General features: G+C 44.2%; 1 protein-coding gene across 4 annotated transcripts in view; it reads left to right on the forward strand.

Annotated features, from left to right (window-relative positions):
* Positions 1-18,018, forward strand: part of TRIM9 (tripartite motif containing 9) — a 113,312-nt gene that overhangs the window by 54,599 nt on the left and 40,695 nt on the right. For all 4 annotated transcript variants that reach the window (XM_059057165.2, XM_059057167.2, XM_059057166.2 and 1 more), the window contains exons 2-3: positions 9,327-9,422; positions 11,685-11,807. In XM_059057165.2, the coding sequence (XP_058913148.1) occupies positions 9,327-9,422; positions 11,685-11,807 (219 nt within the window). The remainder of the gene's footprint in view (positions 1-9,326; positions 9,423-11,684; positions 11,808-18,018) is intronic.

Raw genomic sequence — 18,018 nt, forward strand, 5'->3', positions numbered from 1 at the left:
TGAAAAAAACCCACCCACCCACGCTGGTAGTTTTAAAATGCAAATTTTAAAAATGAGGTTCCATTCTTTGCCTATCAGATTACAAAGATAGATACAAATTATAATATTTAGAGTGAGATATACAGACAATAATACTTGCCTATATAGTACCTTCAGCAGGAGTGTAAATTAGATGATTGCTTAGAGGGACATTTTGATAACATGATTTTTAAAACCCTCTAACTATGAAAGTTTGCTGATCAAGCAATTTCACTTTTGGAAATGGGAATAATCAAGAATGTGTCCAAATATTTCCTTCGTGAATTTCATTTTAGCTCTTTGCAACAAGATGGAAACAAACTAAATATCCTAAAATAGGAGATTATTTAAATAAATTATGATGCACCTGCACAGTGGGTTACCCTGCAGTTTATTGGTGAATAGCACAGATTCTGGCTGCAGACTTCCTAGGTTTGAATCTCTGCTCTGCTTTTCAACAACTGTATGACTTTGGACCACTTAACCTCCCTTGCCTTCACTCTCTCACCTATAAAAAATATGAATAATAGTATCCACCTTTGCTGGGTTATTTTGTGAAAAAAGATGAGTTAATATGTGTAAAGCTTGTGAGAAGTGTCTGCCATGTAGTAAATGTTATCAAAGTGTTATATAGCTGTTATATAGTCAGATAGGGAGTCAGTGTACTTAGTCAGATGGAAAAATATTTATAGCATATTAAATGAAAAGGTCAGATTTCAAGACATCAATAAGTATATGACATGATCCCAATTTTGTTGATATACACTATATGGAGACATATATAATTGACTATAAGTGTATACAAAATTTCAAAAGATAAACATCAAGTGTTCATTATCAAGGCTATTAGTAGTATGTCTCTGGTGAGATTGAGGGTTTTCTTGTTTTCTTCTAAGTCTCTTTATTCTCTGATTTTTCTGAAATGAGCATGTTCTGCCTTTGAAATAAGGTGGGAAAAGTTTTTTCTTAAAACAAATGAAAAGTCTTGCTTTTGCCAATTCTCCTCACTGGAAACTTGAAGGGTTGAGTAAGAAGTCATTCCTGTTTTGAGCACTTAACACTTGAGTCTCTGAAAAAGCACAAAGCATTTCTATATGAAAAATATTTCAGTGCTTTTTTACCTTTTCATGTATATTTCTAAGATCATGTTTTAAACTATTTAGTGAAAAGTCCTTATTTTAGAACTGAGAGTTTCTATCTGAGGTATTTAAATACTATTAAGAACTGAAAATTTATAGATCTTAAATCTGTTTTGCTTGTCTTAAAACTATTCCCTGGTAGTAGCCGACAAAGCAGAATGCTGTAATACCTGGAAGAACATGATGGACCAGTGCTGACATGAAGGCAGCCAGGGGGATCCACAGAGAAAATAGCTTTCTGGAAAAGCACTCAGAGCCTGCTGGTTGGGGCCCTAGAATTCTCCTAGGAGAAAAGGCAACACACACACAAAGGAGATCTATCCTGTAGTCCATCTCCAGGATGTAAAATCCAATATTTGCACGAAGGCTTAGCCCAAGGAAGGCATATTTCTGATTCTCGGCTGTAAATACTTAGTAACTGCCTAACAACACACATGTGGTGGCTTAGAATATCCAAAGAAAGGCGTGCTCTGCCTTGGGCAGAGTGGTGTTGACCTTATAGCCTGTGTGCCTGCCACTTTATTAAAGTTTCAAGCCTTCAATCACAACAGTTTCTGCATGAATTCTTTCACAGCTTGCAGCACTCTAAGCAGAAGCCATAGAGACATGGCAAATCAATTTCCACCAAGAAACTATGAACATTGGGGTGAGGCAACAGTTATTTTGCTTTGCAAAGAGGTAAAAAGTAGCTGCTCTATTACATTGCTGAAAAAACCTTCAGTGTTGATTTGCATCTCCATTTTGAGTGTTTTCTGTCTAAGACGGAGAAAGATCTGAAGTTTGGTGGATAAAGGCTGTGCAGAGAACCTCTGGAATCAAACTCTGGCCAGAACTGGCTATGTCTTACTAGGAAAGCAGATACTTTTCATTTTCCCTGAGAAGTGGAGAAGCTACATTTCTGTTGTTAGTTGTTAGAGTATTCCAGCTTTCTTCTGCTTTATTAGAGAGCCTATGGGAGAGAACTTTTAAAGGGGACATTATTAAGCTCAGAATGGTGGAAGTTTCAATGCAATGATGGTTCCTTGAGGTAAGAGATTATGTCTACTTTCTTTATTATTGTTTTCCTGGCATGAATCACTGTGCCTGGTCCATGGTAAAAATGGAAGGTTGATTAAATTAATAAATCATGAAGGGAAAGTTATAATTGCCATCTGTATTAGTCAGTTTTGCTGCAGTAACAAACAACCCCCAAAATCTCAGTGGCTTATAAATCAAAGGTTTATTTCTTGCTCATATTATATCATAGGAAGTAGTCTGAAGTTCCATTATACATGTCTTCTTTCTAAAGGCCACAGCCACCATGTGATATATGCCCTGTGGCATGCTGACCTGACTTACACCAGCCCACAGCTCAAAAGAGTTGATGGGGCTTCCCTGGTGGCGCAGTGGTTGAGAGTCCGCCTGCCGATGCAGGGGACATGGGTTCGTGCCCCAGTCCGGGAAGATCCCACATGCCGCGGGGCGGCTGGGCCCATGAGCCATGGCCGCTGAGCCTGCGTGTCCGGAGCCTGTGCTCCGCAACGGGAGAGGCCACAACAGTGAGAGGCCCGCGTACCACAAAAAAAAATAAAAAACAAACAAAAAAAAACAAAAAAAAAAGAAGAGTTGATGGTGCACACCTCTCCCCAACTCTGTTCAGTGATGCCATGTTGGTGGCCTAAAATTAACTATGTATTTACACCATGGGAATTGGCAAACACTGCAAATCAAATTTTGTTTGTTTCTTGTTTTTGGTTTTTGAGGGCCAGTTTATCAATACACCCCTGGATCTGTGTGACAAAGAGGAAGAGCAAAAGAGCTGGCAGAAAATCACAAGGCCTCTTTAAGCTAAAGCAAATCACATGGCCAAGGGTGACAATGGGGCAGGAACACATGCTCCACCTACAGGAGGTCCTCCAAGTCCTGTGGCAAAGATGGGGAGGGAACAAACAATTGTAAATACTACAATATACCCGACTGTCTAGATAATTGTAATTGACCAAACCCCACATTAGGACATGTGGTATGACAAAGTGTTTTAATGATTTATGTATGGGTATTTTAACATAATTCTCATTGTAAAAACAATACTACTTATTAAATGCTTACAATATGCCATGTGTTGTATAGAACTTTATATAGTACATAATCCTCACCACAGTACTATGAAACAGATACTGTTACTATCCACGTGTTGCAGATGAGGAAACTGAAGCCTAGAACATTGTTTTTTTAGAAAGGGTCCCCTGGACACAGATTCAGAGAGTTGAATAGGGATGGTTAGTTGCTCAGTGGTCTCCATAGATCCACCTCCAAGGAAGTGAAAAGGCCAGGACTGAGCAGAGGGAGGAGTTGACCTACAGGAGCCTCAGCCAATCCTGCAGGGAGTTCTGGAGCTGGGATGACCCTTCAGGATTATTCTCAAAACAAGGTAAGGGGGTCCCAGCCGGTCCCTATCCATGGGACACCCCTGGAAGGGGGTATAGCCTTGAGCAACCCAGTTTCCTATGGCCAAGAGCAATTCCTAGTGTAATTTATCAACAGCAGATAGTTCCAGCTGGAAGAAGGATGCAGCAGCCTTGAGAGGGAACCTGGGCAGAGCACCACAGAATGCACTGTGGTTAGGTGATATATCCAGGGCCACGCAGCTAGTAAAAGGCTAGGATTGAAACCCACATCCACCTGCAAAGGAGGCAAGAGTATACAATGGAGAAAAAACAGTCTCTTCAATACACGGTGCTGGGAAAACTAGACAGCTACATGTAAAAGGATGAAATTAGAACACTATCTAACACCATAAACTCAAAATGGATTAAAGGCCTAAATGTAAGGCCAGATACTATAAAACTCATAGAGGAAAACATAGACAGACACTTTAAGGGAGACTAGGGTCATCCTAGGGATGCAGTCTTGAGCTATTAGAAACTATGTTAGTGTTTGTTGAAGTCTTTGTAGGCCAAAATTGAGGCCTATAAAGTAAAGAAGAGGGCTCAGAGGAGCCTGGGTAGATAGAGTTTGGTCAGTGAGAGACTCTTTGTCACAACCAATTAGCAATAAGCAGCAGTTTAGTGGACCAGTGCCCTACCCTTAAGACCCCTGTGATACAAGCCTCATCCAAAGCTAAGAGCCTCCCCATATACCACTGATGAGTTAGTTCATACACACACAGTCACATACTCTCACTCTATACTCACATTCACACTCACATATACACTCACACTCACATTTACATACAATCACACATAGTCTTTCACACACACTTATGCATACACACTCACATACACAGCCTTGCACACACATGTTCTCACACTCACATACACTCACACACACACACACACACACACACACACACACACACTTGCCCCTGGACTGTGTGTTTCAGTTCCCGGGCCCAGCTACTCAGTTTGTAGATTGCAGCCTGTTCGCTGCCCCAGCCCTGCTGTTAAGTAAGAGACAGGGTGGCAGCTCCAAGCAGCCAGCCCCTGAGGCCTCCCACCCATCTAACTACCGTGAACTGGGGCTGGGATAGATCCAGGATCTCCCACCAACAGAGAGACCAGAGGAAAGAGCCCTTCATGGGGGGAGGAGAGGTACAGGCAGGAACTGGAGTTCTAACTGGAAGGAGAATCAGGCCCCTTGGGTAGCTCAGCTTGGAGGTTCCCCAGGTTCTACTCACTCTTCTCTTCCTTGATCTCATTCCACACTCAGCCCAGTCCCTGCCTGAGATCTCAGGTCAGTAGGTGATAAAGCCAGCATTGGACCCCAAGCTAAAGCTTCTGGCCCTCTCCCATGAGACCACTCTCTTTGACAGGGGTTCTTTTTAAAGTCACTAAAAAAGCTTTATGAAGGAAAAAAGTTGACCATTTCATAGGGTAACTAGTCTTACTGTGGTTTACATGTAAGCTGACTGTTAAGTATAGTCAAATTCCCTAATAATCATAATCTCCTCCTCAACTCACATTCTTTAGTTTTACATGCTCTCATCATGGGTTGTTTTTGTTTCTTCCTCTGTGGGTGAGGAAAGAACTCTCTTCTCAGGAGGCTGGAGCAAAGAGCACAGCTTTGGAATCAGACTAGGGTTTGTGTTCTGGCTCTTCCATGAACCAGTGAGTGGTAAAACCTTAACTCAGGAGTCTCCACACCTTTGAGCCTCTGCAAAATGGCAGGGAGGTGATTGGGGTTAAATAGGACACCTGATAAAAGCACCCATCAGAGTTCGTGGCTCATAAGAAATGACCAATATGTTGACACCATTTGAATTTCTTGTTTTTACTTTTTAATTATATAATGTCAGTAATGTAGTGAGACTCAAAAATCAGTATTTCTTCAAGAAAAATTGTCATTCTCCCAGGGGGGCGGCGGCGGGGGGGGGGGTTCCTTCTGAATCGCATTGCATCGATCCTCACTTTTCTTCTGTGTATTGTGGTGACCTTGGTATCTGGCAAAGAGGTGGCATGGGCCACAGTCCCAAGAGGGGTGCACTATGTCAGAGCTGCCCAGGGTGGCAGCAAGGTCGTTTCGGGGCCATCAAGGTGCCTTTGCATATTTGCCGCCTCACCTATTTTGTACCAATTCTTGGTTGACCCTTTTTGACCCATCTCATGCTTATAACTTCAGATCCCAGACAGCCAGGAAGCTTCCTTTCATTTGTTCCAATTTGTCTCCATCCAGTATTTGTCGTAAATTGATGGTGGCGGGGGGAATGACAGAAGAATAATGTTCATGGCAGGGAAAGGAAAGAAGATGCAACTTTCTGTCTGGGAAAGCTTGGTATCTGGGAGGATGCACTGAATTCGTTACCGGTTTCCTGAGCCTAAATAATAGTGGTTCTGAAACATCTTCCACAGGGACCCCCAGACTGAGTTCTGACCTCTTTTAACATACACTCCTTTGGGAGGCTAGGGGAGCCAGCCAGGGTAGAAGCTGGAGGGGAAAAAGCCTGGGAGAATGAAGGGAGGAGGTGGAGTTCTTTGTTTCTCTCCTTCAAGCTCCAAACAACTTGCCATCTTTCTGGGCAATCTTTGTTATTCCGAGCATTCTCTGAGCTCTGGACTAGAAATTTGTCAGTGCTTCTTTGGCTACATCATTTTCCCACTCCCATTCACTTTCTGATCATGACATCTTTTCAAAAGTAAATTGGAAAACAAATATTCAAGAAATCAGGATGTCATTGCTTAGGCATTATAAACAGCTTCTGATGGCTTACAGGTACAGCCAAAGATGCCGAAATGAAAACACACTACATATTTTCATCTTCAGTGTTCTGGTGTAAATTTACAGGGCTGGTCTGTGGTCCTGAATACAGAACATCTCTGTTAGCATAGAGCAGGAATTTAAATGCTTCTGGAAAACAAAATCAATCAAAAATAATGTTCTTCTACATCAGATGTGGCTTATAAATGTAATCAAAAGACTGTCCTATAAAAACACTGCACATATAAATCCTTACAAGAAGAGCATTGTCTAGTGATAGACAGTTTCCAGGATTTTTCATTGTCTCCTGCTCTGTTTCCACAAGGCGGCAAATCTTAAGAGAAAGGTTTCTAGATCTTTATCTTATAATGCAGTTGTTTATCAAATACCAGAACAATCATTAGCCAGGTAGAAGACCTGAACATAGACACAAAGGCAGGAAATCTGCAAATAAATTGAGTTTTGCAGTTTATGTACTGCTTTACTGTATAAAATCCAGGGAGTGGTTGAGGCCAGCACTCTTTTTCTACTATAGTATAATTTTCTTCTAAGTATATAGCAGCACCTGGTCAACAATTCTTATTGAGCGTCACGTCTGACTTACAGTATACACACACATTTAGTTGCAAGGCTGGACTGTAAGAAATCAGGTAGCTCCTGTTCTGTGCAGCTGAATGAATTTGACTTCTCTACTCAAACCTCCAAATGTGGTTACTAAGGCATGGGTTACAATAAAAGGGGGAAGAAAACTGTGGTAGCCCAGCAAACTCTGACTCATTTAGAAGAAGAGAGAATATGAGTTCTAAAGTCACAAGAACAAACTTTTTCCTTTAGAATATGATTCTCATTCTATTGCTCACTCTTCCAACTAAGACTCTCTTTACCTTCTTCATCCCCTGGGCTCCTGAAAAAGTTCTTGAGAAAACTTTTACCCCAAGTTATAGTGCAGCTGGGACCCAGTAATAAATCATTGAGTAGCCCTTTCAGCAACTGTAGGCTCACTTTTAACTTTTTCTTCCTGGGCTGCATTGGTTTAGACTCCCAGAGTTTGAGTACCTCGATCAAAGTACAAGTGATGAAGGGTATCCTCCAAAAGACCCTGTGCCAGGAACCTGCCCTGTGAATCCCACCCCAGTCAGTTCTCAGGTGTTTGTGGGCAGGAAGGAAGAGGTGAGTAAGAGTTAATAACAGCAGACATTTATTAGCATGCACCATGTGCCAGCAGGGTTCTGGACTTTAGATACAGTATCACATGCGATGCCCACAGCACCCAAGAATCGTAGTGTTCTTCTCATTTATGGATGAGGTAAAACTATGTGTAAGATATGAACAGCTGGTAACTGGCAGCATTTATGAATTTGGAATAGTTCCCCTAACCACTATCCTTTATTAGCAGGAGCCTTCAGGCTGATGAATGCCTTAAGCCTTCACAATAATCCAACTACAAAATATTATTATTCCCACTTTTTCCATTGGAGTAACTCAGGCAGAGGTCACTTTCTCAAGGTCACGTTTAGGAAGGGACAGAGCCAGAAGCTGAACCCTTCCAAAGTCTCTGCTCTTCCTGCCTCCGCACAGTGCTTGCACCAAGCCTGTGGCATGCACACTTTTAAAGAGATTCAGTGCCTGACTGGGTATTTAATAATGCAAATATAAGTGAAAAACATCCATAGGACCAAGAGATATAATTTTAAGATTCTGCCCTTTAACTGAAAGGACAGAGTGGGTGAGGCACTGTGTTGGCAAGGAGGAGAAAGGGCTTTAGTGTTCAAAGAAGGTGTTGTGGGGAAAGGCAGCGTGTCTCTGTAATTTGTAGGAGGGATGGAAGGACTTGCCCAGTCTGCCAGGAGCAGGAATTTTGTACCAAGTACAGTGGTAATGGCTGCAAGTAACGGTAAACTCCAGTACAGGGATTAAACTCGGAGGTAATTTTCCCCCCACCATAACAAGAAGTTTGGTGGTAGGAGACTTCAAGTGTTGGTTCAGATGCTCAAAGATGCCATTGGAACCCAGGCACTTTCTCCTTTCACCGTCCTCCCTTACCACGTTGGCCTTCTCTTCTTGAGAGTCACGAGGCATCTGCCATAACGTCAGCAGCGAAAGGGAAAAGGTTGCACCATCCACAATGGTCCCATGTTAGCAGAAAAGTAGAATCTTTCTCAGACCCCTCCAGCCCCCATCCAACTTCCACTTAGGTCTCGTCAATCAGCAACAGAGATTGGGAGCCCCTGTGGAGGATGTTTCAGAACCACTATTATTTAGGCTCAGGAAACCGGTAATGAATTCAGTGCATCCTCCCAGAGACCAAGTGCCACCCCCTCCAGCAGCAAGTACTTACCTGGACACCTGGCCTCCCCAGCAGAACTGCATCCGCATGTGAACAGGGTGGTGTGAAAAGTCAGAAGAGAGTGTACCTTGCTTTAGGAGGCTAGTGTGGAGAGGAGCTGGGGCAACAGGGCTGTACTTGAGAGAAGGACGAAGACGCTGATGTGGAAGAACATCATCCTGCCAAATGACCCCAGAGCATCACACGGGCTCTCACCCTTTCTTCCCTCATCCTGTTCTTAACTCTCTTCATTCTTTCTGCCCTAATCCCAGATCAGTAGCATATGGAGTTAAATAATATTGATAAGTATCAGATCATCTGACTCACTGTTTTTCTTTAATTTAAAAGTCAATAAATTATTGCTGAATTAATTAAGTAATTAATGAGATGAGGAACTTTCAGGCAGGTATCAACTGGGAAGGGCCTTTGACTGCGAAGGCCAGAAGTTTTCACCTTCTCAGAGGAGACAGTCCTCAGGGGCCTCTGGAAGGAGTCGGGATGCCCTTGTTACCAGCATCCTCAAGTACAGATGTTGGCTCAGTGGCCCAGCTCAGACAAGAGGAACCTGAGGAGGGCGAGGGCTCCTGGGTCTTGGATGAAAACCACCGTGTGTGGCCTTGTGGCTGCTTCCTGTGATGAGAGCTCCATGGTTTCCTTCTTCGTCTCTGCAGAGCCAGCTTTCCCAGGCGCTGAACAGGCTGTCGGACAGGGCCAAGGAAGCCAAGGAGTTCCTGGTGCAGCTGCGCAACATGGTCCAGCAGATCCAGGTATTGGGAGCACCGGAGGCGGAAAGCACGCCCCGCGGGTTAAGATGTAACTGTGGGGCGGGCGGGGAGGGGTTGTCTGTGTCTCTTTTATTTTTCTGTTTTGTGGGACATTTCCTATGTATTTTTCTCCTGATCTTTCTCTTCTAATACATACGAACACACATACAGGCCAACTTCAAATATACCCCTTCTCAAGGTGGTTACGTTTCCCCAACAGGCCAAAGACACAACCCCGTTTTCCAACTGGTTCCCATCTTCCACACTGAGCTCCTAATTCTCTGCTACTGTGCAAAGAAAGATACCTATCTCTTTGTGAATACAGTCATTATTGTTGAGTTTTTAAAATTCTATAGGTTCCCAAAGCACCTTGCAATCATTATATCTTATCTAATGGTAGCAAACAGGTCACATTGTCTTTTTTTCTTCCTTCTTTCCTTCCTTCCTATTCCATAATAATGCTTCTCCTCTACTTAGATACTTAAATGTTTTTCAACCGTGATCCCCTGGCAACTATAATTTGCACAGTGACCAATAGATCAACTGACATTTGAGAGCTTGTGAACTCTCAACTATAGCTGAAGGGGAGAAGCAAGAAATTGCATGAGATGCTAAAATAATGAACTTCTTTACTGTTTACTGCTCTTATGTTTTGAGGTTTGCCTCACAGAAATAACCTTAGCTCTGGCCTCCAGTAGATCAGCTTTCTGAGTTAACATTTAACCTGTGTCAAGGCAGAAATGGCTTTTTAAATGTAAGCCTGGCTTCCAGAGCATCTCACACTGATTTCTTTGCCTTTAGTTGGCATGCAGGCCCATGTTAAAACTTTTGATTCCCTAACAACCTAACAGTTGTACACTTCCTTCTATTTTCCAAAGGAGTAGAGTTTATCAGTTGGTCCTTGGTCTTTCTTTGCTTTTGCTGGCATAAAGTGTGCAGCCCCAGGCTTGCCTCTGCACCTCACCTCTTCATCAGAGCAAAGCTTTCTTTCTGCTTTAAATCAGAGCCTGTATGAAGACAGCTGCCCCCTCCCTACCAATATTACCCTGCTTGGAACATAGAGAGCTCTTCAATGATGTTTTCCAGGAGAGTTCTGTGAGAGCTCAAAAGCAATTGCCATGAAAACCAAACCTTAACATTTGTAGAAGTCATTGCTGAAGCAATTACAAATGCACGCCTTATACAGGCATGTATAAGACCTTGCATTTGAGACAGTGACTTAATGACCTGTCCATAGATCCTTATATTAAGAGACACAGTTCTTGATGACTTTGGGAATAAATTAAAATTTGGTAGGCTAAGCGGTTCCTTCCTTTCCAGCCCTCCAAATTTTACTCAGTTGACTGCTATTTTTTCAATACTATTACTGTATATGTGACAAGTATTCAGCTTTCATTTGCTGTAAATTACAATTGTTTTCCAGATTATGGTTTGAGAATCAAAGTTACATATGTAACTTATTGAAAGGGTTACCTTTAATGAATGCTTATAATTTAGGGAGAGAATTGCTTAAAAGAAATGTCTGTAGCACGTACAGATTTAAATCACGTAAAAAATTTTAGATCCAACATTCAATTTAAACGTCATGGGAAAGCTATAATCCATTTAGAACATGCTTACTGTTCCCCACAAGCTGGTTGGTTCACATCTGATTTTTACAGCAGGCTGATGCCTGTTACATATACCAGTTATTCTTCACTGCCTACGTGCACTCATGACTTGCTTTTTTAATGAAAGGAGCAAGTGCTTTTGCCCACGATTATTCTGTCGTCATTGGATTATTGTTTAATATCGAAGACGATTGCCATCCACTTTCTTCTTTGTCCCCCTGGATTTGATGATTCTTTCTCCCTCATGCCTCAACAATACCCCATTCCCCCAGCAACCAGCCTTTCTGAATGCCACCTTCCAACCATGCACAGCTGGGCGCATGCCAGCCCTCAAAAGGATTCATGTTCAACTCTACAAACTAAAACTTTATTTCACTTGATATAAGTCAAACTGTGGAGATGATTTCCTTCTGATAAGAATAAATGTATTAAGTAACATTCATGCCTTTGAGTCTAAATTTAAAGTGAAACACTACAACTGTGGAATAAAATTTATTCCATTATTTATAAAAAGTGTATGTGCACTGTGGATGGGACTCCTCTTCCTTCCCCTCAGCAGGGATTTCCACCCCACAGGTGGACAGGGGTTCTGCTGTATTTGGCAGCCCCAGGTGCCCAGGCACCTGGCAGCTGAGAGCTGTGCTCTCTCACACAGGAGAACAGCGTGGAGTTTGAGGCCTGCCTGGTAGCTCAGTGTGACGCCCTCATTGATGCCCTCAACAGGAGGAAAGCCCAGCTGCTTGGCCGCGTCAACAAGGAACGGGAGCACAAGCTAAAGGTGAGTGCTGTGCCCTGGGGGAAGCAGAAGGCCGGCCAGCCAGGTTCCCAGGCTATGACAGGCAGACGTCTGCCATAGCCTTGGATGGCCAGTAGCCCGGCCGGGGAGGAGCAGGCACGTCCCTTCATTCACCGCTCACTCCCTCCTTTGCATCACCAGTACTCATCGAGTGATTTCTCTGGACCAGGAATTGCTCTGGGTACAGACATAATAAATAAATTAAAATCCCTGCCCTCGGGCTTCCCTGGTGGCACAGTGGTTGGGAGTCTGCCTGCCGATGCAGGGGGCGCGGGTTCGTGCCCCGGTCCGGGAGGATCCCACGTGCCGCGGAGCGGCTGGGCCCGTGAGCCATGGCCACTGGGCCTGCATGTCTGGACCCTGAGGTCCGCAGCAGGAGAGGCCACAAAAGTGAGAGGCCCGCGTGCCGAAAAAAAAAAAAAAAAAAATCCCTGCCCTCCTGGGGCTTATGTTCTACCAGAAGGGATAAACAGAAAGCAAGATGAGTAAGTAAAATATGCAGTATGTTAGTAAAACGTGCTAAGAATAAAAGGATGGGGAATACAAAGGGTGGGGGTTGAAATTTTAGACAGAGTGACCAGAACAACCATGCGGAGGCAAATGTACTTTTGAATTGGGAAATGGAATCTGTACTTTCCAGAAAACAAACAAGATTTGTCTTAATTTCTGAAGCAAACTATACAACTGAACAGCTGTACAGACTTTGGTCATCACACAGTAGAATCAATTGATTACAAGTCTGGGGCCCTATTGGCAGGAGGACTGATCTTTCTGGAGACATCTGATACCCCATCTATTGCCCCCTTGGAGCAGGGCAACAACTCGTGAGAGCAGGCTGGATAGACATAGACGGGCAGCGCCCAGCCGAAGGAAGCAAGAAGTAGGCCATCAGGAGAGGGCCACATACATGGCCAATAGCCTCAGGGTGGCTACCAGTGGGTGGTGGGTGGGCTGTGTGCCATGTTGGCCTGGCATTGGGGTGGAGGGAGAAGTGAGGTCTACCATTGGTTCTGTGTTGGGGTCAGGCAGTCAGCATCAGGGAGCTTCAATATTGGGCAACAGTGAGTGGACACAGCCTCGGGGGAGCTGGGGACTGGAAGTGGCAGATATCCCCAGCAGGCTTGAAACAGGCTTTAGTCCCTGAAGAACAAAAGGAGGTCCCATTTCTAAAAGAGTGGGATTCTAGTAGGAGAGCCAAGGGAGAGTTTCAGAATGAAGAACTAAGACAACAGAGCTTACAAGATTTGGGGCCAAAGCTTGGTGGCAGGGAAGCTTCAAGCAGGGCCAGTGCCCAGTTCATGGTTACTAGAAACAAGGCAAGAAACTAGTTGCTAACTGGGGCATGAGACTTCAGTAAGACCTGCCGCAAGACGGCAATGCTGAGCCCTGAGCAGCGGAGTCACCGTCCTTAATCTGTGCCTAGCACACACCAGCACCCACGGCCCAGGGGACTTTGCTGTGAACATGGGGAGCTGGGCAGCATGAAAAGAGAAACGTTTCCCCAGGGAAGCTTAACAGGTCTCTCCAAAGTTGAAGGAAACCCCAACTCTATCTTCTTCCTTAAGGTTCCTTCCTCTGCTACCCACCTGCAGCTCCTCAAAACACATTTAGATCCACATACCCGCTTCTTCCTTCCCCAAAGCCAGGGCAGTGATGTGGCTGCAATATAAACCTTTCTCCCCTGCCTCGGTGACTTACCCACCTGTCACTCTGAAGGTGCCTGTGACACGGAGGCTGAGCTGTGACAACAGGGTCCAAGCCAGAAAGGGCCTGTGAGGGCTGTGCCCTACAATAAAGTTGGCCGGCCTGACCTCACTGGTGCTGTATCAGGGCCATGTCCCTTTGAGTGTTCCCGATGTGACACAGAAGAGCAATTGCATCAAGGAGAGGCACAGCAGATTCTTTGTTAAAGAAAATTGCACGTCTCGAAGTTGGAATCTGAACCAGGAGTTAGGAAAGAAGAGTGCCCAGGGATTGAATGTTCAGAGAGCCTCAGTCTGTTGGCTTGGACAGCAAACCAAGGCTGGGGATCTTACTGCTTCTTCCAGAGAGGCCATTGCTGTTTGGGGGTGGTGGGCCTAACTGGAAGACCTTCTCAGTTTCATCTTAGAATGAACACAAGCCCCTGAGGGGCACCACACCAACCCCAGCCCTGTGGAGCCTTCGCACTGAACTGCAGGTAATCAAGAGAGCCCTGAGTTTTCCTCGGGAGACACCCACACTGACCCATGTCATGCATGACTCACAAAGTGCTGACTCAGGGCGAGTTTTACTTAGACGACTTTCTCTAGCTCATCAGTTTCCAGGCTCCTGACCCTTAGTGTCTGTGATCAAGTTTTTTGCTTCTGACTTTTGTAAAGGGCCACTGGACTGTGTGTGTGTTTCATGGTAACATATGGAGTCATTCCTAAAATGTGCGGGAGACAAGTATGGGTGTATTAAAGATGCTGTTTTTTTACCCAGACAGTTCTCTGAAGCCTGTACTATGTGGTTGTTAATCTTATACATTTAGCTGCAACAACCTGGGAAATGGGTTTCAATCCATAAGCATTTTCATCCAAGATAAGTTAGGCCTAAATGAAAAATTCTTCTGGAGTCACCATTTTTTATCTGAATTAAAATCTAGAAGCGCTGTGAAATGTGATTCTGTAGTTACCCAGGAGCAACACAGAATGAGCATCCTTGATGCTCAAGCCCTGGCTTTCATAACAGCAATACATAATGTTCAGGGATACTTTCTTTGAGGCAGCACTATACAAACTGTGTTACAGGGATCAAATCCTCTATTCCTCACAACAACTCTGCAAGGTCATTATTACTATTATCCACATTCTAGAGGTGAGGAAACCATGGCACCATGACATTAAGAACTGGTCCAAGGGTCCAGAATTCCAGTCCTGGTTACCTGGCTTCAGAACCCAGAATCTGGACCGTGGCCCCCTACTGCCTCTGGCTCGTAGTACGATGCAGAGAGAAGGCATATGGGGATTTACCTTATCCGTTCACCAGTCAGCCAGCACCTACCTAATGCATACCTGCTAGGAGCTGAGTGCTGGGCACCAGGGCAGGGGGAGGGGGACACAAAGGTGACTGAGGATTATGGGGCTTACAGTCCTGTGGATGAGATCAGTCACACCCACAGATGACTCCAACACAGGTAGAAAGTGAGTTTCCAGGAGAAGGTGGCCCATGTCGTTAGAGTTGTGAGGAGGGCAAAGTTACTTCCAGCTAAAAGGGTCACAGAGCGCCTCATGGAAAAGCTGGCATTGGAGGAGCCCAAAGTCTGGGAGGCGTGTGTCGATGGCAACTTGCATTCTTGCCTGCAGGGATGGGCCAAGCTGTGCGGGAAGAAGAGGGTGACCAGCAGAGCGCGGCCTGGTCTCGCTCCATCTGGTTGGTCATGAGGACCGATGGACGCTTTCTGTTTCCATCTCCTGCTCTAACGCTACTAAAAACATTATCACCATAGCCCTTCCTTTTCTCACCCTTCGGAAACCCAGGACTTTTATTGTTACAGTGGAACTTAAAATGTCATTTGAACCACGTAGAGTAATAGAGTATCTAAAATAAATCCACAGCTGTCTTCGGGTAATGAACTGGACAGCTGAGATTTTCCCTCTAATAGTGGACCAGCCGTTTTATTATGTAGCCATAAAATTTTAACTTTTTCCTTAACGGATGTCTCTTTTGTGAAACATGGCACACACTTTCCTGGCATCTTTAAACAGAACCCTGGGTTTGTGTTAAGTCATAGGGTGACGAGAGTGGCAACTCCGGGTTTTCTATGCGGGAGAGATGTAAGGGCAGCAATCTGGACAGATTGGGGATCGAGGATTGAGAAAACATCATTTATCCATATCAGAAAATGCAGAGCCCCCTGTCTCCCTCTCCTTAGTGCTGCCTCTGCAGGACGGGACTGTGTGGAAATCAGTTATAGGCTGTGCTGTGGGTACAGATGGGGATGGCACAGGAATAGCTGAAATGCATCTCGGGGACCCCACGTCCAGCGTCCATCGGTGCTGGTGGTCTGACCGGCCAGGCACACTGATGCACTCGGGGACCACCAAGCAGAGGCAGCTGCCTGCCCTCATTACACCCTGCCCGGGGTGGAGTTCCCTGCCCCAGATCCCAAAGGGCTACTGAAACGAGAGACAGGTGGCTGGCTGTGGCCCACGGCAGCAAAGCTGTTCTGTCTTCTGCCTCGAGTGATTTGCTTCTCTGCTGTTTTCAGCTGATTGTATGTCACTGCTTCTGAAAACAGCCAGCAAGGTCGACACCGTGACCGCTGATGCCTGCCTCCGAATGTCTCCCTGCCTCTGCTTTTCTCCTCCTGCCTCTTCCCTTTCTTGTCACCTCTGTTGCTCCTCAGATTTGTGAGAAAAGCCTGGCCTTTTATAGACATTGCTTGCCAAGCACAGTACTTCTTTCTGTCTTTGTTGGCTAGCCCATCACTCACGGTCTGGCAGGGGTAATCTTATGGTCTTCCGCTTCCCTTTGGCAGAGTTCTCTCGGGGGCCTGCTTTTTGCTGACAAAGAGGAGAGTTGTATGTGTGTGTTTTTCTGGCAACTTTCTCTTCTTGAGCCATCCAAAAGGCTAGGGGAGCTGGAAGGCAAGTGTGCATAAAGGCAGTCTTTATAATCTACTCATGCCCCTCTCTGAAGGCACGGATTGCTTGAGCAGATTGAACAGTTCTGGTTCTGAGGCAAGATGGAGCTGAGGGATGAGAAGCCCAGATTCTGGGTCATAGAGAACGGGGTGTGAGGACACACTTTATCACTTACTAGGTCTCTAACCATGGACAAGTCTGCAGCTCCATTTCTTTTACCTGTGTGTAAAATAAGGCTAGACATAGTCGACACCTCACAGGGCATTGTAGAACGCTTAGCACAGTACTCAAGATATTAGCTTTATGGTTGCTGTCATTGGAAGACTGGAAATATGGTCTCAGCACACTGAAGAATTGCTCCTAGAGACTCATTTTCCATAATACCAGAGTTTATATTGTAAAATTAGCCTATGTGCTGGAGTGATTGTCTCTAAACCTAGGAGATTCTTTAGCGGCTTGAGTATAATTGATCATCGCATAAAATAGTGCACCAAATTTGGTGAGCTATTTTTAAAAGATGAAAAAAAGGCTTTGAGGCATATGCAGATGTGACCATATTTTAGGAACACTGTCTGAAATATAAAGTACAGTTCATGCTGTCCTGTGGTTTGAAAACACACTGGGAGCCAAATGTCTGTTTTCAGGGTGTGGTAAACTAATCAAATGTCAGAAAGCTACTGGAGGGAAAAAGTGCTTTTGAGCTTTCAAAAACTATTACTAACTCACATTTGGTACTACTTGGGCAATAGTCCCACTATCAGCAGAGTCAGCTGGGTCCCCAGTTGTCTTGTATGAACTGTGTATTTTGTTGACATCCTTCCCAGGTCTTCCTTAGCTGAGTAAGGCTTTAAAATATCTTCATTGCCTGTGATCCTCAGAAGGAATTTGTGACAACACTTAAAATGTGCCATTAATGAGATCTATGCTTTTTTTCAGGAACTTTACAAATGTTATTTTTCTTTTGGTAAGCCCAAAGAAATATCTGAGAATTATTTTTATTTATGTAACATTCAGAATTTGAAATAATTCCACAATTATCTTAAATGTGTTCTCTCCCCAATATTTTAGAATGAATTCATGTGTTGAATAGTACACAACTATGATGATAGGTGATAAGTGACAGGTGTCTTCTTGGTTTCTTGGTTCCCTTGCAACTCTAGAGCCTCTGAAAGAAAAAAAAATTGTTATAGCTATTCAAATATATTCTGAGAAAATCTAATCTTTAATTTCCATGTGTGGTTGGTTAAGTTAACATACCAATGACATTACTTAGTGAGAATGCTGAGGGATAATCATAAAGCTTACTGTTTTATAGAGCTTTCACTTTTACAGAGGGCTTCCATGTCCCAACTGTAATTATCTATGGAATGCTTGATTTTGAATCCAAATGTACCATTGGGTTTTGTTAGATTCATTATCATGATTGTCATTGTTATCTTTGTTATTATTTACCATGTATTGCCTGTATGTCCCCATTATGTTAGCAAAAAAAAAAATAGTGATAGGGCCATATCATTAAGAGTAGAAATTTACACTAGAGATATTACTGGCTTACTTAAGCCATTTTGCCAATGCTTCATAATAGG

The sequence above is a fragment of the Kogia breviceps genome, chromosome 3, assembly GCF_026419965.1.
Source record: "Kogia breviceps isolate mKogBre1 chromosome 3, mKogBre1 haplotype 1, whole genome shotgun sequence".
Taxonomy (NCBI): domain Eukaryota; kingdom Metazoa; phylum Chordata; class Mammalia; order Artiodactyla; family Physeteridae; genus Kogia; species Kogia breviceps.